This window comes from Hydra vulgaris, chromosome 04 (assembly GCF_038396675.1).
Source record: "Hydra vulgaris chromosome 04, alternate assembly HydraT2T_AEP".
NCBI lineage: Eukaryota > Metazoa > Cnidaria > Hydrozoa > Anthoathecata > Hydridae > Hydra > Hydra vulgaris.
In genome coordinates, this window is record NC_088923.1 from 10,974,105 (window position 1) to 10,993,651 (window position 19,547).

Below are 19,547 nucleotides of genomic sequence, written 5' to 3' on the forward strand. Positions count from 1 at the left end.
ATAATTTATAACATCCTGTAAAATATTTTTTTCTATAAACTGAATTTTTTTCACCAGCAATGGTGAAACTTCAAGTCGAAGATAAAAGTTAGATAAGTGTTTTTTACTAATTAATTATATATATATATATATATATATATATATATATATATATATATATATATATATATATATATATATATATATATATATATATATATATATATATATATATATATATATATATATATATATGTATATATATATATATATATATATATATATATATATATATATATATATATATATATATATATATATATATATATCATAAATAGATATCAGTTTCAAAAAATCCTGAAATTGCATCGGAATCAGTCGAATAATATTCTGTTATCGTCCCAAGTGTCGTCCCAATCATTTAAGTTTTCACTAGACGAACAATTGCACAAATCCGTACAACTCAATTAGTGCGATCAACGAAGACAAACTCGTGTTTCACATTTTGACTTTTTGCATGCACAGGAAATTAACTGCAAAACATTTTATGGAGCAGGTGGAATGATAATCCATTCAGCCTCAAGTTGATCAGTTTCTTTAGATGTACTATAACCTTTCATTCCTTCTTAGCATTTCTGATCACGATTTATAGTTTGTTCAATGCATTAATCAGATGGAACTTTGTTTAACGTATCGGTCGTTCTTCTAACGGAGAAGTTTCCATCTCTGTCAAAAAGATAATAAACTATAAAGATTTAATTTGAAGCTACTTTTAAAACTAAAACTTGTTGAAATCCAAATAAAATATTTTGGAGTAAAAGCTTATATAAACTGTTGATAAATACTTGGATGAGTTTTAGGAGTTTGCATCATTTCGGTCCAATGGTTAAAAAGCGAGAATAATTCGGACAACCATATGCAAAAAACTACGGTAGCATTTGGTGTGTTGCCTCCAAATGAAGAGTCCAGTAACTAACCTTCGTTGAACGGAGCAAAGTAAAATAAAAATTTATCAATATCATTTAACATATTTGAGTAATCATCTAAAGTTTTGAAGAAATCATCATCAAACAAGGATTTCTAATTATCATAATTCGTCGAGAAATAATCAAAGTGTAATTTTAATATCATCATTAAATTGAATGAACTATATAAACTGAATGCGGTAGTGGTGTAGTAGTAGAGCACTCGCCTCATAAGCGAGAAGTTCCGAGTTCGATCCCCAACACGTCCCTGGTAGCGGCCATGTTTATCGAGGTTTGTGTTTCGGAGTTATAGAGTTGAGAGAGGGTTATAACCACAAAAAGTAGCCTCCCCGACTGTAGTGGTCTTCTCGACCTTGAGGAGGTGAATAAAAAAAAAATTCACAGACATAAAGCATATTAAGGCAAACTTATTTACCTCCTTTAAACAGTTAACGAACTGTTTAAAGGAGGTAAAAACTGTTAAAGCAAAGTAACCATCCACCGGCTATATCAGCTTTAATTATCTAGTCTTGTAATCCGGCATCATTAAATCTTTTGCCAATAACAGCTAGAAAAATATGAGATGTGTGAAATGCACCCATTCGGAGGACGATCAATTTTTTAAGATCAATATGATTAGGGTTCATCAGTATTTCCATCGCTTTCGCATATATAGCTTGATCCATTGTAACGTCAGTTTCTGAGAGACCAAGATTCTCGGCTTTAGCTTTTGACTGGAGCAGAACTTCAAGCACTGTGCTCAAGTTCGTAGGTGATGAGTTCATAGCAGGAAGGTAGCTAATAGTGTGGATATCTTCTGGTATCCTTTTAGGTGTAATTAGGTAGTTAAACAGGGGTCTTGTATAGTTGTACGTAACAAAACCAATGATAATATAACTTTAAAGAAATTATGGTTTGCTATTCTGTGTCCAATATACTAGCCATGAGTCAAGGGATATCAGTTTTACTTACAACGTTTTCTTTCAACATGTTTGCTGCATTTTCTGTTGCGCACTTTGTAAGCGTTTCACATCCGTTCCTATCTTTATTAGTCTTTTTGTGATAGCAAATGCAATATTCTTTATCCGCAATAATTTTTCCTGAAACAAGGAGTTATTTTAAGTTTGAAGTAGTTCATAAAACAATAAAAAACGTGAAAACTGAGGGTAATTTTCTTTGTTTTGCATTTCCCACCCAAGGGTTTTTTAATTTATCTCTTTTCTGAGCTGAGATTCTGCGCTCAGATAAGGATGCATCATCCACGCCTACGCTCTCTTTTTCTGCTCTATTTTTCCGATATTGTAGAGTGTTTAATTTTTTTATATTCAAATACTTATCGTAACATCTTTAATGAAACAAGAGAGTTGTCGGGCAGGTATCAGGTAGAATTTTTATAATCTTAAAGTCATTTCGAATTTGACTAAAGTAAAAAAAATATTATTATCAAATCCAAGCTATTTGTTGTTTTTTCTGTACCATTGTTTTAGGCATATATAAAGAAATAAATTGAGTTGGACATTTAGGTTGTGACTTACCAAGCATTCTTCACTTTCGCAAGTGCATTTTCAGTAAAACCACGCAGTTTGTTATTATTATGACCAACTTCTCCTTGATGAAGTACGCAAGCATTTTTAGGAGCTAGATTAAGATACTGCGTTTTTTTGCTACTCGTCATTATTTACTTTAAAAATATTAAATAAATAAAACGCATTTTTTTAGTAAACAGTTTTTGAAAATAAACATTTTTTAGCGTAAACAAAGAACGAGGACAAATTTTATTTTTTAGATTTATTAAGTTAAAACTATTTTATAATTTTAATACAAGGTTAAGAAGCAATTATAAACAAATTTGTTTTTAAATAATGTTTATGAAATTTTAGTTACAAAAAATTTTAGTAATTATATTTAAAACATCTAATTTTACAAATTAATAACCCCCTGTCAATAATTTGTAAAAACTAAATAATGCTTTTCGGTATTCGATTTATATAAACATAGCGGATATTTTATACTTGAAGTCCTTTCAAAATAGGCCGGTGGCCAATATTGATTATCGCTTCATCCCGTTGGACACATCTAATAACTGAAATTTCTATATTGAATCAAGCGTTTCTTAGTATTAACATTTTAAAAATGCAAACTTGTAGGCCGGTGGCCAATATTGATTATCGCTTCATCCCGTTGGACACATCTAATAACTGAAATTTCTATATTGAATCAAGCGTTTCTTAGTATTAACATTTTAAAAATGCAAATTTGCCCTTTTTTTACTCTGCAGTTTTTTCACAATCTATCATTTTACTTTCCTTTATCGTGCTTTATCGTTTTCTAACGATTAGTCTATCGTTGATAATTAATAATTTACGGAACAACTTAAGCGACCGAATGTTCTTTTAAAACTTTATAATAAATCATTCCGTAAAATATCTTTGTCACGTTTGGTTAAAAATATAAACAGACAAAATGGCAGCTACATCGTTAAGCGACAATATTTGTTTATTTCATTTTGATGATATACCGAATAAATGCATTAAAAAATGCAGTACTAAAGCTATAAAAAAATGCAGTACTAAAGCTATAAAAAAAAATATTCAGCACACGAAAAAGGTGGTGCAAACTTCAAAATAAAAATGGAGATATGGCAAGATTTTGTTTTAGAACCATTAACGCTAAAACAGAAGAGGAATTCAACTCAATTGCAGATAATATAGAAATGGAAAGCTTTTCCATGGGTTATTTTTACCATCCAAAATGTTACGAACGTATTTATAATGTTTTCAAACTTGAAAGAGCAGAAAATAATAAGCAGACAGAAAAAATTGACTGGGATGAACACCAACAAACTGAGCTAAAAGAATGTAGGAAAACTAATATAGATGATGAAATGCAACAATCGGCATATATAAATGCAAGCACTGACAAAGCTCAGCCAAAAAGAAAAAAAAATTCGGTGTAGACAATTGGGTGAGAGTAATTATTTGTGGCCAGATATATGCATAATATGTCAAAAGAAACAAAAATGGAATCATGACAAGGTAAAATTGTACATTATTAACTAATTTTATTTAATAATCTATAGCTAATGCATACTTTATAACATAGTTTTTCTCAAAAATCTCTCTATTTTATTTTTTAATTTGTTTGATTTGGTTGACGTCAATGGTGCGGAAATAAGTATTATTAAAATTAAAAAAATAATTTTTTGTTTGTATTGCAAACAGTTTAACAGGAAAATTATATTTTTACAATATAACTAATTTTTTTTTTTTAATTGCATTAGAGTAACTTTTTGATGATAACTGTTGAGAGTGTAATAACTGTTTAGAAATATTAATTTTCAGAGCTTTTCAGAGTTTCAGGTATCTCTACAACGAATGCTTGAATCGCTCTCAAGATCAGAAACATTTGATTGTGCGAAGTTAAGAGAAGCAGCCAACTATAAATTCGATGAAAATATTCTTATACAAATTAACGGAAAGAACTGTGTTGCTCATGAAGTTAAATATCATCAAACGTGTTACATAAGTTATACAAAGTGTTTAGCAAATCAGCACAAAGGTCAGCCTAAAGTTCAATATTAAAATAAATCTTTTGATATATTTTCAAATGGAATAATAATAGAAAAATTAATTAAAAAGAAAAAAATCATGTTTATGCCAAAGTCGTTTAGTCTGTTTGTTTCAATCGTTTATCATGAAGAAAATATTGATGCCAGTAATTATAAAGTGTCCCATTTAAAGTCAAAGATTCAAGCAGCTTTTCCACAATTAATTTTACACACACCTGGTAAAAGAAATTCAAGTAAAATAGCTTTGCTTGAAAATCTATCAAGTGGCCATTTTGCTGAAAAGAGCCTTGTTTATGATAATGAAACATCACAAAGTGAGTTTTCTCAAACAGAACCTTTGTCGGATACTGATAAACCTCAAAATATCAACTATGAATTTGTTGATACGAGTAGCATATATAGAACAGCATTGCATTTTCGAAAAATAATAAATACAACTCCTGATTTCTTTTCAACATGGCCTCCATTATCTTCTGAATTCTCATTTAAAAATATAGAGAACATTGTACCACCTGGGTTATTTAATTTTTTGCATTTATATAAGTTCAGTTGGGCACAAACAAACACCTAAATCTGTGGCATTGTCACAATGGCAACAAGCCAGATAACTGGATCAAAAGAGTTGATAAAAATATTAAGTGGTTTTGGTCATTGTATATCATATTCAGCCACAATGAGGTATGAAATAGCATTAGCATCTATCAATCTAAAGGAAGATGTAGTTTTACCGCAAGGTAAGATTAAACAGTATCTATGATGAAAAATAATTTTAATTCTAAATTGATCAAAACAAGGCTTTTGTAAGTGTTATCACCATAATACAAACAATAATATATTCAAAAAATCAAAATAAGTATATAATTTATCTTAATAATAGCTTAATTTTTTTATCGGGTTTATACAATAAATTTCTGGTCTTCTAAATCAAATTTTTAATCAGGAACTAAAGACACATGACTGTCAATTTTGGTTTGGGACAACATTGATTTCGGTGAGGAAACAAGATCTGAGAAAGGAGCTACTCATATGGCTAATGGAATCATTGTTCAACCTTTAAATATTGGACCAACCCAAGAAAAAAGAGAGGTATAAATAGTGCGCAATGTAAGGGGAAAAACTAAAGGGACAGTTTTCACTAATTTATAAAAATAATTTTTCTTGTCTGATCGTTGCTATGTTAGGAAAGATATAGAAAAGAATGGATTATAGTTTTTAAAAAGGTGGCTGGATGACATCTTGCCCTTCCCCCCTTACATGGAGCACTGCATATCAATTATACTAAATCAAAATTAGAAACTTTATGATCTTTTTTGAAATATTTATGTTGTTTGTTAAAACTACATAGTTTTATAGCTAGCAATTCTATTTTTTTTAGTAGGGGTTCATTCATTTATGTTTCTATATTGGATTTAGCTATTTTCTATAAAAAAAACTTCATTCTTTTAGTAACCCACTTCATACCATTTCACTTTTTTTTATTAGATAACAGTTTCAAAACGACTTCAATCTATTCAAGAACCACTTTCTAGCATTTTATGTTATCAGATTGGGAAAAAAGAATCACCCAAGCTTAAAAAGCTAATCGAAAAAATAAACATTGATCTTGTCATTTTATCTATATCAATAGAGAAAGTCAAGGATCAGGATAGGGCTTATCTATTATGCAAAAGCCAAATTCAATAAAATTCCTTTCCAAGTTGGACTGCTTTCAATATTGGTCAAAACAAAGCTGCCTCTCATGTCTCGTACATTAGATATTTACCAGTTGTTGATGCTCCTGTTACTGATATTACAACAATATACACAATATTACGTAGAAGTGTTGATATTATAAACAAACTAAATTTGAAGTATGGAGTAATTGTCTGTGATGAGGCTGTGTATTCAAAAATTCAAATGGTTCGGTGGAAGGAACCTGAGTTTTCGAATAGATTTGTAGTAAGAGTTGGCGAATTTCATACTATGATGTCATTTATGACTGCTATTGCTAAAAGATTTGATGGATTCGGTTTTAAGGTATTTAATTAGTTTTAAACATAAGGATGAAAATTTTAGAAGATAGCTATTTCTATTTAGAGATGAAAGATATTTTGATAAAATTATAAACTTTAATTTTTTTAAAAAATTTGCAAGCTATCATTTATTGGTTTATTAAAACTGTAAACTTTGGGCATTAATATATCAGTCTCAATTTAAGGATATTGTCATTGAATCTGGTCTAGTGGCAGAGGGAGTAATTAAAGGTATTCTCACAGGTAAACACTATTACAGAAGCATAATGGTGCATATATTCATGTTTGAAGCTTTAAGTCGCCTTAGATTTGAATCATTCTTGAACTCCTTGGATGTTGACAACCGACGTGAAGTAGAGGATTTCTGCTTGTTATTAATGGAATTACATGGAACTTCTGAATTCCACTGGTATATTGAAAGTGGTTTGTTTGTTGAAATTAGAGTAATTATGATTGAAATTAGTATTCCCGCCTCAGTTGGTATCATAAAATCAACGAAGTCGAAGCTTATAAATATACTCGAAGATAAATGTATCGATAAGTTATTAGTGGATATTCCTAAAAACAACGCATTAATTTTGGACGGTATGGCTATATTGCAAATAATTAAACCTATACCCGAAAATTTTGAGAAACTCAGTCGATTGATATTCACTATGGTAATTAATTTTGCCATAAGTCAAATAGAGTTGACTTTGTTACGGACAGGTATCGAAATATTATTATCAAACACGCCGAGCGACAAAGACGAGCTGAATCTGGTGTCCAGAATGTTACTATATTTGGGCCTGATCAAAAAGTACCCAAACAATGGAAGAAGTTTATGAGTGTTGGCAGCAATAAAGAGGAACTGGTTAAGTTTCTCTTGGAAGAATGGAAAGGTTATGCAATAAATGAAATAGAGATATTTATTACACATGGTGATAGCACATACTGCTTCAGAAATTCGATTTGTACGGAATTGTCCGAACTTCGTAACGACCAAGAAGAAGTTGATACTCGGTTATTGTTACATTGTAAGCACTCTTCGGTTTCATATGCTCATGTTATACTTGCAAGCCCCGATACAGATGTGTTCGTAAGTGCATTTTACCATAGTTGATTCATCTCTGCAACTCTTCATTTTGAAACAGGATGTGGAAACAAACAACGTATCCTTAATGTAAATAAAATCGCAAAAGAGATTGGTTACGATTGGTGTGATGCAATGATTGGATTCCATTCCTTTACAGGTAAATTCAAATTAAATTTCATAAGTGAAATCATTATCTTTCTTGCAAAGAATTTATTTCATGCACTATTTTGCTACTTTATCAAAAATAATGTATTAAATTGTGCTGTTTATCTAAACTAATTTTGTATCTGAAAACGTAAATGTTTGAAGTGTTTCTACTTATTACTTAGGTTGTGATGCAGTGTCTGCTTTTCAAGGAAAAGGTAAATTATCTGCTCTAAAGACGGCAGGAAAGAAAAAAGAATATTGTACAGCATTCCGAGGTATCGGAATGTCACAAGATGTATCAGATGACGTTGTTAATGGCATACAGAAATTTGTTTGTCACCTTTATGGTGCAAGCAAAAAAGATGTTGTCAATAAAGCACGATATTACTTGTTCAAAATGGGCAAATCTACAGAAGAAATGCTCCTCCAAATTATGATTCGCTTATTTTACACATTAAACGTGATAATTATGATGCTTACATCCGAAAAAATGCATTGAAAGGTATATTAAATGTTCCTTCGCCCGATGGCTATGGTTGGTCTTTAAATGGAGACCAGATAAACTTGGTTTGGACAACAATTCCACCTGCACCCGATTTACTTCTTGAATTTGTTCACTGTTCTTGCAAACCTGTTTGCGTCACAAATCGATGTTCTTGTAAACAAAACGGAATCACATGCACTGATCTATGCGCATGCGGTGAAGCGTGTGAAAACACCTCGTTTGACGAAAGACTCTATGATGATGATGATGCTGCTGCTGATGATGATGATGATGAAATAGAGACAGAAAGCGATCTTGATGAATAAAAAATAGTTGACATTTCTAGTATTTTTTCTTGTTTTAAACTTTAGGTGCTCTACTTTTTGTTACACAATATATGAGTACGAGGTATTGCATCGACGAAAACAAAACTTATTATCTTGAGACATGGCCGGCGAGAATAGATATCAAGTAAATGGGGGTGGGGGGGGGGCGTAAGTCTAAAAAGGTTACTATTCCAAATTTGCAAGCTGATCCGACAAAAAAAGTTTAAACTTGCAAACTAAATGAGCTAAAAGGTCCACATTTGCCAACTAAATAAACAAAAATTTATTAATTGTTCCCCCCTTCCCCCCCCCCCCCAACCTCAATTAACGTCGGGTCTATCCTTGAAAACAATGCATTTTAAGGTCAATGTTGTTAGAAAAAATGCATTCAGTGTTTAATTTACTACAAGTAAAATATCACTTTCACAAAATTTGACCATAATTTTTTTTCCCATTGCCCTTTTGGGGTAAAAGACCCAAGCCCTAATTTCTCAAAAACTGCAGGGCAAAAATGGGGCAAGTTTCTGTTTTTCGTATCTTGGTACCATGCTCTAACAATATCGAAACAAAAAACTTAGTTATTACAAGTGTCCAACGAAAACTCATTTTTAGTCACATTTTTGCTATATGGCCACCGGCCTAAAATGTTGCATCTATTTTTGTCTCTAACTAAAGTTATAAGCAGTTTCCAAGCGGCGCGTAAAAATTTTTAAACTTCTTAAGAGCCATTTTCTGAGAAAACCAGGCAATGCTCAAAAGTGATATCTTTCAATCATTCTCAATTTTACATATTGCGTTGTTTGTAATATTAAAAAGAAGCCTCTAAAGTTTTTTTTTTTTAATATTTCTAGTTTCTGAGTTATGGTCGGTCAAACTTGTGCCCTTTTAATACTTGGAAAGTCACTTTTGGAGTTTTATGATTTTTAAACTAAGATTAAAAGCAACGAGACCACTGCACCCTAAGTTTCTTTTCATATTATGGAAGTATAGGTAGAACTTTAAAAAAAAAAATCAAAAAAACTGAGGACAATCCTTCCTTTGTCTAAAAATCATAAGCTGAAATCACACATTTTTGAATTTGGGGCCTACTTTAAATACATTTATCTCGGAGCGTAAAAAGTGCCCGCGACTTATCTTATTCTTTTTTGAAAGAGTATCTCATTTTTATTTGAATGGTCTAGAGAAACTGAGAGGATATTGTTTACAAAAAAACTTATGAGTCATCAAAGTGTCAAAAAATGTTTTAATTAGCGTTTAAATATCAGCCATTATGGGAAATGGGAAAGGTCCCAAGATTGAATTTATAAATTTTCTATTACTCCATATTACAATTTAGTTAATGCAAAAAAAAAACTTAGGGGGTAATATTCCATTGTTGAAATAATATTACGTCAAAATGATGCTAAATCTGTTTTTTGTTTTTTTTCATTTATACGATTGTGGACTTGAAAATAAATTTTTTTCAGTAAACATTTTTAATTTGATGTTTATTGAACATAATTAATTACTGTTAGGCATTATTTCTTAATTTACAGTTATTCAGTATGGTTTATTGAGCATTTCCTTCTGAATTATTCAGAACAGAGAATGAGCATTTTATGCTTAAAGTACTTTAAAAAAAAACACTTAGTTGCAAAAAGTATGTCAGAGCAAGAGGTTGTTATTGAAAATGTTTGCCAAGTTAATGATGTCAAGTGTGGACCATATCTTCGTTTCAATAAAAAAAGGTTATTCAAGATACAAGATCTGACTTTGGATGTCAAAGCACACTTTGTAAAAATTAAAGTAAGAAATGCTCTTAGCAGTAAAAAAAAAACCTGTTAGCATCATATAGTAGTGTAAAATGATTGTTGTTTAATTCCCTCAGTTTACATTGCATAATATCTAAGTTTTATGTTTTTAGGTTTTAAAGGCGCACCACGAGACAGAATGGACAGAAAAGTCTCTTATAGAAAACCGAGGGTGCATATCACTTTCTGATAACGACTATATTTGTCCTTACCATAGATTTAACTTTGGTAAGAATTTGCTTACAACCGTATTTCAACAATAACAAAATTTAATTACTAAATAATATATAATAAATTTGAAATATTTAAATAAATATTTCAAATTTTGATTTTTGTTAAAATTCAAGGTATTGGCTGGGTTCCTCCAAGAAGATGCTGTCATCCAATGCATGAACTAAGTGTTGGTAAAAAATCACCATCTGTAAGAAGTGTTTCAATAAATATGTCAATAAATGTTTCAAAATATTACAACAAAAATGTTCCTGTAGGTTCCGTATTTTGTCACAATCACCTTAAGTCGGAGCGCATTCTTATTCAAACTAAAACAAGTACTGCCACTAACAAAGAGTTAGTTGAGGACACAACTGATTTTGATTTTGAGCCTAAAGAAATTTTACTTTCTGGAGAAAAGGTTGAAGGTGCTACATCTACTGGTAACAACCTATCAGAAGCACTCCACATCAGCCCTTTTCAGTTTCAGATAAAGAATAAAATGATAGCTGATCTCAGCAATGGAACCAAAAATAATTTACGAAGAAAATTTGAAAGAGCCAAGGTACAGCTTGCAAAGAGGTTTGCTAAAGCTGTTGCCCCAGATCATTGTGAAGACTTTATCTCAATTGTTTTAAATAGATCTTTGGAAACTTCAGACAATGATGCAGTACCTGATGATCTAAAAAAATTTGTTAAAATTTATGAAGAAAGTGACTCTATGGGTAAACATATTGTTCTGTGTTTAATTGAACATGAAAAATTTACTAAGAAGTTACTTATGAAAGTTTTTGGGTGCTCCAAATACAAGATAGACCAGGCACGAAAAATGAAGAATGCTAACATAGGTATAACTATTCCTGTCGAAAAAGAAATTACGCGAAATCGACTAGACCAGAAAAAAGCTGAACATTTTCTCGATTTCATATTTAACAGCAACCTTCTTCAAGATGTTGCATATGGAGTCACAAAAATTAAATTTGACTCAAATGATGTATGTAAAATATCTCGTGCAGTTTTGACAGCTAAAATGAGTCATACAATTGCATTTTATAATGAAGTTTGCAGAAGTGAGAACTACTCTCCTTTATCGGAAAGCAGTTTGTGGCGAATACTTCATGCTGTTAAACCATCTCAACAAAAATGTTTAGCGGGACTGGATGATATTACTGCTGCAGCTATGAATGGTTTCTCTATGTTGCAAGATTTATCTTTAAAGTACCAGAATAGAGAGCTGAGTAATTTATTTGAACGCAGCAAACGATATTACAAAACTAATTTCCAGTTTAACTGCAGTGCTACCTACCCTAATTCTATCTCCCACTGCCCAATATTTGCTTTGAGTGATATAACCGACAAGCAATTGCAATAGATTTCAATAGCACCTAATGATAAGATTTGTTATGAGTGTGAAAATTTAAACAAATCCTTAGTTGAGATAAAAAGATTAGCATCAAATAATTCAGCCGACGAGGATACTATTTATGATATTGAAATTGCTGAAAAAGACATCATTGATTATAAAAAACATTTAATGCGTGATTGTCAACAGAAAAAAGCCAAAGTTTTTGCTTTTGAAAATCTTGATGAAGAAACTGGATTTTGGTTGAAAGACTATTGCCAAAAAGTTTTACCATCCAAATTCAGGGAAGGTCAAAAAGAATATTTTGGAAAAAAGGGGATGTCACTGCATGTAGACATTTTCTTCACTAAGAAAAATAATATTTTACATAAAAAGGTCTATTTTACAGCTCTTTATAGGTGTGAGCAAGGTTTATCGGAAACACTATCAATTGCCCAATTAGTTCTTCCGAAGTTCAAGCATGACCATTCTGGTGTTAATAAACTCTTTGCAAAATCCGACAATGCTTCATCGTACCATGGCAACTTTATAATGGAAGCTCTTTTTATGTTGTGCAAAAATAACCAAATACAGCTTAAGCGCTACGATTACAACGAACCTTGTCGTGGCAAGGATCAGTGCGACAGAGAAGCTGCCGGAGCAAAGTCATTGATTCGTAGCTTTGTTGACGCTGGTAACGATTTGATGTGTGCAGAGGACATTTATACTGCTTTACATTACGGACATGGGCTGAAAAATTCTGCTGTTGGTGTTGCCACTATAAAGGGAAAAAGCAAGTTGAGCGGAACAAAAATAGCTAAAATAAGTCAGTATCATTCGTTTGAGTTCTTTCATAATTATATGACAATGTGGCGATACTATGCAGTTGGCGATGGAGTTAAACAAGAATATTCCAATGTCAATTTTGATCTGCAGATGTTTTTAACACACCCATATAGTGACACTGAAAAGAAAACAAGAGTTTTTAAAAGCAATATGAAAGAAAAGTTTCGCGAAGATAGATTACTAAATTTGTTTCACTTTTGCACTGAGCCATTTTGTAATGGATCACTCCATACATCAGAAGAACTAGAAGAACACATGATGTTGGGAAGACACATTATTAGCACTTTAAAATCAGGAATGGATAACGTGAGACAGAGTTTCATAATGAAGATGCAAGTTCAGTCAAACTTACATAGTTATAAACCAAACTCACAACAGGAGGTAATTGAAGAAGAATGTTCTGACATTAGCAAATATGTTAAAGGTTGGGCTTTACCTACACGCAGTACCTTCCGGTATAGTATGAGACAAAAAGATGTATTATATAAACTCTTTATGGAAGGTGAAGTATCTGGAAAAAAGTTTAGTCTAGAGCAGGTGCACCTTTTGATAAGAAAAGAGCTTCAAGTCTCAGAATACGTAACAACTCAGCAAATAAGATCACTATTTTCACGTTGGAGCAGGCTAAAAAAAGACAAAAGATTAAATGAACCAATTGATGTTGGTAGTGCTAATGCGGATAACGAAGAAGAAGAGACAGCAGATCAAGGTAATAATTTTTATATCTACTCTCATGAATATATATTTTAATATTATTTTGTAATTATAAATATTTGTACAAGTGTTTGTATAAATATTTATATTTTTCTTTCCTTAGATCTAGAAGAATTAGAAAATGAAGAATTTGAAAAGGAATTTATAAGCATTGCCATTGATTTATCTAGTGCATGGCATGAAAACGATTGGATTGTTGTTATTTATATGGGCAATTGGTATCCTGGGATTGTAAATGAGGTACTTCATTTTCATTCAATGTTTAAAAAAATGTTTTTCATTCAAATAAAAACATTTTTTTTTAACATTATTTGATCATATTAAATGTGTCACTAAATTTAAACGAAGTTTTACTTTTGTCAAATGAGAATCAGATTTTTCAAACTATTTTTCAAATTATTAGGTTCTCAGTGATGGTTACAATGTGAGCTGTATGAAGTATGCTTCTGCAGTCAAGAACCTTTTTAAGTGGCCAGCTTTTCCTGATGTTATAAAGTACAAAGACAGTGAAATCATTTGTGGAATTCTACCACCTTTACCGTTAAAACAGTCTGAAGACTATAAGCTTAGGGATGATCAATTTGAAAAAGCCCAAAAAGTATTTCAAGCAACAATGCATTAAAATCAAAGATATAGGATATGTAAAACTGATTTATGACGCAAACAATGGCATAATAAGATAAGGACATCATATAATATATTGATTAATTCCGCTGCTACATTCGGTTGTTTTTTTTAAATATATAAAAAATTTAACTTTTTGTGATGGAGTTATTATAACAATGAAATATTACCCCCTAAGTTTTTTTTTCGCATTAAATAAATTGTAATATGAAGTAATAGAAAATCTGTATCTTCAATCTTGGGACCTTTCCCATTTCCCATAATGGCTGATATTTAAACGCTAATTAAAACATTTTTTGACACTTTGATGACTCATAAGTTTTTTTGTAAACAATATCCTCTCAGTTTCTCTAGACCATTCAAATAAAAATGAGATACTCTTTCAAAAAAGAATGAGATAAGTTGCGGGCACTTTTTACGCTCCGAGATAAATGTATTTAAAGTAGGCCCCAAATTCAAAAATGTGTGATTTCAGCTTATGATTTTTAGACAAAGGAAGGGTTGTCCTCAGGTTTTTTGATTTTTTTTTTTATGAAAAGAAACTTAGGGTGCAGTGGTCTCATTGCTTTTAATCTTAGTTTAAAAATCATAAAACCCCAAAAGTGACTTTCCAAGTATTAAAAGGGCAAAAGTTTGACCGACCATAACTCAGGAACTAGAAATATTTAAAAAAAAAAAATGTACAGGCTTCTTTTTTACCCTATTACCATTACTGTATATAAAATTGAGCGCGATTAAAAGATATCACTTTTGAGCCGACACTACTTTTGCCTGATTTTATCAGAAAATGGCTCTTAAGTTATAAGGAACAAGTCTATACAAAAATTAGAATGTCCACTCAAAATGTTGAGTTTTCCTTTTTTTTTTACATGTAGCGACCAGACTATAAGTATGTTGTACGAGACTAATAGTGAAGCACTTTTGCATACAAAGTTTATATGCAGTTTTACCTGACTACTGGTGAAGAACTTTATTTATAAACTGATTTACATGTTTATTATAAAGAGTTGAAAATTAGATTTTTTTAAAAAAGAAAATTTTTACTAATTGCAAAACTAGCTTACATGTTCCATGTCAATATATGAGCTCTGAGGAGATTTTGTTTTCATGCTTTGTTTCAACCATAGTTTGGAGGAGGCTGATATATTTTTTTATTACGTAACTCTAATAAAACATTGTGTTAAACCATTAAAAACTTTTAAAAAATCTAAAAAAATTTTGGCTAGCTACATTAGTTTATAAAATATTTGAAAATTTAACAAAAGAAGTGAAATTTATGTTTGTCTACAGAACAGTAATTTTTGTACAGTTACATTTAAACACTGGCATTAAAAGCAAGAAAAAGTGTTGAAGTCAAATAAGTTAACCAAATAAAAGTGGATTATGGCATAAATATATTATAGCAAATGATTGTGGCATTTTTTGTATTGTAATTGAAAAAAAAAAAAAGATTTAATAAACTAAACTAAGTGGTTAAAATCAAATGTTTTAATGAAAAAAGAGTAATAAAAAAAAGAAATAAATATTATCAAAAAAAAGAACAAAATCAGTCATGCTATAAATATTTTTGCTATTATAAAATGTGTTTTGTATGTATAAACTCTTGAAATAAATCACTTGAATTTGCATGTGTGCAATTTTGCAAGATTTCTAAATGTGTTTCTCATCAAATATAATGTCCGTGTTCTATAAAGCATGCTCGATACAAAGTTTATATGCAATTGCACCAGACTACTGGTAAAGTACTTAAAATATGCAAAGTATAAGTTTTAAGTTGAGGCAGAGGTTGTTCTAAGCTCGTTACTGCATCTTTATACCAACTTGTTAATTATAAACAGTTTAACATTTAAAATTTTTACAGATATTTTACCAAACTAGCTTACATGTTCCATATAAATCTACGAACCCTGAAGAAGTTACTGTTCAACCTAAATTTTGAGAAGGCTGATAAGGCGTACATCAATATTTTTCTATATATATATTATATAGGATGAAAATTGGATATTAATCTATTGGAAATAATTTGAATAATAAATTGGATAATAATCTATTGGAAAATTTAACAAAAAAAAAGTGATATTTGTTTTTTTACTGAACATTAAAACTTTACTGAGTAATAAAGTCAAAAAATTTAACCAAATAAAGGTGAATTATGGCAATTTTTGTAATAAAAATAACTTCATTAAATTATTAGCTTTTACATTTGAAGAAGCAAGTAAAAAATTATTAATATTACATCAAAATAAAACATGACGCATCTCTGTTTTTATATTATTAAACAAGAGATATTCACAGAAATTTAAAAAAAGAACACTTTCTTATTGGTTATACCAAAAATTATATAATGAAACTATTCATAAAATTTGTAAATATGGAGTACATTTTGTTTAAGGTTTTTTTTCTAATTTTTCAAGAGCAGACACATTTTCATTTTCCTCTTGAGTATATAATGTAAAATAAATTATTAGCATTATAAATATAAAATTTATCAAAGCTTGCTGCTTTGTTTAATATTATTTACCATAAGTTGCTATTAAAGGATACACATTTTATATTAATTATAGAATACAATAACGAGTATTTTGTTCAGATTAAAAGCTATATATCAACAAACATGTACTGAGTTTTGAAATTGAAATAAACAACAACATGAACTTGCATGTTTGCAATCTTTCTTGTTTCTACCTTTTCACACTTAGTTTTTCATAAAGGTGTGGTAAGTTAAGAGTTATTGCTTTTGGTAATCAGTTTATTATATCAAAACACACTTGTGGACATCAGGTTATAGATTTTTTCTAATAGCTTATTAGGCAACAATGCTTTGCGATCTTTTATTACTATACATTATTAAAGGATATCTAAATTCGCTCTTGCTTACAGTTGCTTTTAATTTAAGAGTGTTGCAAATCATCTGGGCTAGCTATAACAACCAATAAGCAATATTCTCAAACTTTTTTAGTGTTGTATATAATTTATATATGGGAGTAATATGTGTAAAGTTCTAAAAAGAAATTAGGCTATTTTTTCAAAATACTTTTTTTGCTAAATGATTGGATAAATGGGAACTTAATTTGAAAAAAAGTATACCAAGTTAATAATAGTCTATTGATATTAGTAGGTAAATTTTAAAACTGTTTCAAAAAATCTATCGCATGAGAATCACAGCATAGTCAAGTTTTACCATCTGGTTTATAGTTTGTTACAATGGTTGTCTTTTTTATATGTTAGAGTTAAAACAATTAGAAAAACAAATTAATTTTTTTAAATATTTATTTTTAAGAAAAAATTCTGAAAATCACGGATGTTTTGAGTTGTGAGGGTTTGTATAAGTATTTGAACTGTATTCCACAAAATTAGATAGAAAAATCATAATTTTTTTTGCTATTATTATTTGGCTTTGATTAAATTACTCAAATTCACTTTTATTATTCAATATGCTTTTTGACATTTGTTTTGATTTAAACATACATGCTAAAGCCTCTCTTTCAAAATCAGCGAATCAGATTACGCATATCTCTGCCTATTCTGAGTCTCTATAGGGTTTCAAAATATGCTAACGGGAACAGGATTTTGACGGGTAAGTGTATTGGTTTCCGGACGGGTCCCATATGGTAAAAAAATCAAGCAAATTTGCTTGATTGGTTTTTATCTGGTTTTTATCAGGGCCGAAGGATCTGGCGAATTTAGGGGTTTCTCACAAGGTACCCAAAAGGTTTAACCTGATAATTAAAAAGATCATTACAAAACTTACTCGATGGTTGCCATTTATAATTCCTATTGTGCGTAAAATAAATTTAAAAACTTAACTTTTATGCATTATATTTTTTGTATATATTACATTTACATTGTAATTAAAGAGAAATTTTTTTTACGGTGTATTTTTTCACTGTGAAACTCCATTAAAAAGACTTTAAAATTTCATTTATTTTTTACTATCATAAAAGAATTTTTTAAATTATTTTTTAAATAAATTTACAAAGTTTAACATATTATGTTTAACTTATGTTCCAGTAACTATTAAACATGCAGTAATTATTCCATTGAGACACAGTTTGCATTTTTAAAATGATCAATATACAAAATTTTGTTTCTGCTAGTGATGGTAATAACTGCTTTGAGGTTAATCAAAATATTGGTTTAGTCAGAAACATTTAAAAAGAGAAAATAGGCGAATGTTGTGATGAATAGGTTATATTTAGGGAATTTAAAGCATTTAAATCGTTTTTACAGATCCACTCTTTTCCATTAATTTTTCTATATTTTATGCAAGCAAAATGACTAATGTTAACAAAGTTTACCCACTGTCAGATATAAATATTAAGTGTTTACATATAAATGCAAAAAATGGCTTTACTGTTATGCATCAAATGCATTTTTTATTCATCGATAATTTTTGACTTTGATTTAAAATTGTACGCTTGTAATATTAACAGTACTATCATGATATACATAATAATAAGTTATACTTTCAATACTTAATTTCTTATACTTGTAAATACTTATAATACTTAACTTAAGTTTACAATGTGATAAAATTTTTATTGATATGAACTTTTGCGTTCAAACTTTTATTATAAAACTTTAATTTAGATTAATAACTTTGACATAAATAACGATAACTAAAAAAAGATAATAGTAATTATATAAATCATGACCATATGTTTATTTATTATAACTGAGTTATAATAAGTTATCACTGTTTTTACTAAATTTAATTTTAAAATAATGGAATAAAAATATTAAATTCCATGTTAAAGGAACAAGAATAGGTCTTATATGGTATGTATATTACGTATATCTTGTATTTTGCAGCATGTTTAAGAATTTTTCTGCTTGGTGCACTTTGACTATTGACAAGATTTGCATACTGAAATGAGTAAAAGTGACTTCAACAACCAGAATATATTTTTGATAAATATTAGTAATGGCAGGTTAGTAAATATGATTATAGTAATAATAGTAAAAACTTTTATTTATTAGAATTAGTGAGAGTCTTATGTATTATAGACTTGCATGAACTTTGGGGGACAAATATAATGATAGGAGTAAATATTACCTTTGTTTATTTCCACGATTAGGGTAATATTAAATAATAATATTACCCTAATCGATAAGTAATAAAAAAATATTGGGTAAAAGTTGATATTTTCTTATGGATTAAATATTATTAAAAAAATGTATTAAAAAAAAACATGTATTATAAAATAAAAAATGAGTATTCAAGTATAAAAAACACATGTATTATGATCTAGTATATACATCACATTAAATATGTTGTCTATAAAGTAGGGGTTGCAACTGATATTTCAGCTTCAGTTTTAAACTCATTAGCTTCAAATTAAAGCTGAAGCTGATCAAGTCAGTTTAATCAGCTTGATAGCTGAAAGTAAAAGAGAATAATGCTCCATAAATATTTTATATTAAAAAAACATGTAGAAAATTATTCAATGAAAATCTAAAATAGT

General features: G+C 29.6%; 3 protein-coding genes across 3 annotated transcripts; all 3 read left to right on the top strand.

Moving 5' to 3' along the window:
• The first annotated feature begins 3,378 nt into the window (after positions 1-3,378).
• On the top strand, positions 3,379-8,567 carry LOC136079556 (uncharacterized). The gene is made up of 6 exons (XM_065795428.1): positions 3,379-3,979; positions 4,296-5,246; positions 5,453-5,598; positions 5,995-6,528; positions 6,710-7,756; positions 7,929-8,567. Exons 4-5 carry the CDS (start codon positions 6,409-6,411, stop codon positions 7,349-7,351), a joined length of 762 nt encoding a protein of 253 aa, XP_065651500.1. The 5' UTR covers positions 3,379-3,979; positions 4,296-5,246; positions 5,453-5,598; positions 5,995-6,408; the 3' UTR covers positions 7,352-7,756; positions 7,929-8,567.
• Positions 8,568-10,115: 1,548 nt separating this feature from the next.
• On the top strand, positions 10,116-11,928 carry LOC136079558 (uncharacterized). The gene is made up of 3 exons (XM_065795430.1): positions 10,116-10,341; positions 10,460-10,574; positions 10,694-11,928. Exons 1-3 carry the CDS (start codon positions 10,144-10,146, stop codon positions 11,926-11,928), a joined length of 1,548 nt encoding a protein of 515 aa, XP_065651502.1. The 5' UTR covers positions 10,116-10,143.
• Positions 11,929-12,089: 161 nt separating this feature from the next.
• Positions 12,090-14,305, top strand: LOC136079557 (uncharacterized). Its single transcript, XM_065795429.1, has 3 exons — positions 12,090-13,453; positions 13,562-13,698; positions 13,862-14,305. Exons 1-3 carry the CDS (start codon positions 12,091-12,093, stop codon positions 14,078-14,080), a joined length of 1,719 nt encoding a protein of 572 aa, XP_065651501.1. The 5' UTR covers position 12,090; the 3' UTR covers positions 14,081-14,305.
• The last annotated feature ends 5,242 nt before the right edge of the window (positions 14,306-19,547 follow it).

Coding starts and splice junctions, on each gene's coding strand:
- LOC136079556 (XM_065795428.1), top strand. CDS start 6,409: ATGGTTCGGTGGAAGGAACCTGAGTTTTCGAATAGATTTGTAGTAAGA. Junction 6,529..6,709: donor TTGATGGATTCGGTTTTAAG/GTATTTAATTAG, acceptor TCTCAATTTAAG/GATATTGTCATTGAATCTGG.
- LOC136079558 (XM_065795430.1), top strand. CDS start 10,144: ATGAGCATTTTATGCTTAAAGTACTTTAAAAAAAAACACTTAGTTGCA. Junction 10,342..10,459: donor CACACTTTGTAAAAATTAAA/GTAAGAAATGCT, acceptor TTATGTTTTTAG/GTTTTAAAGGCGCACCACGA. Junction 10,575..10,693: donor TTACCATAGATTTAACTTTG/GTAAGAATTTGC, acceptor TTAAAATTCAAG/GTATTGGCTGGGTTCCTCCA.
- LOC136079557 (XM_065795429.1), top strand. CDS start 12,091: ATGCGTGATTGTCAACAGAAAAAAGCCAAAGTTTTTGCTTTTGAAAAT. Junction 13,454..13,561: donor AGAAGAGACAGCAGATCAAG/GTAATAATTTTT, acceptor TTCTTTCCTTAG/ATCTAGAAGAATTAGAAAAT. Junction 13,699..13,861: donor ATCCTGGGATTGTAAATGAG/GTACTTCATTTT, acceptor TCAAATTATTAG/GTTCTCAGTGATGGTTACAA.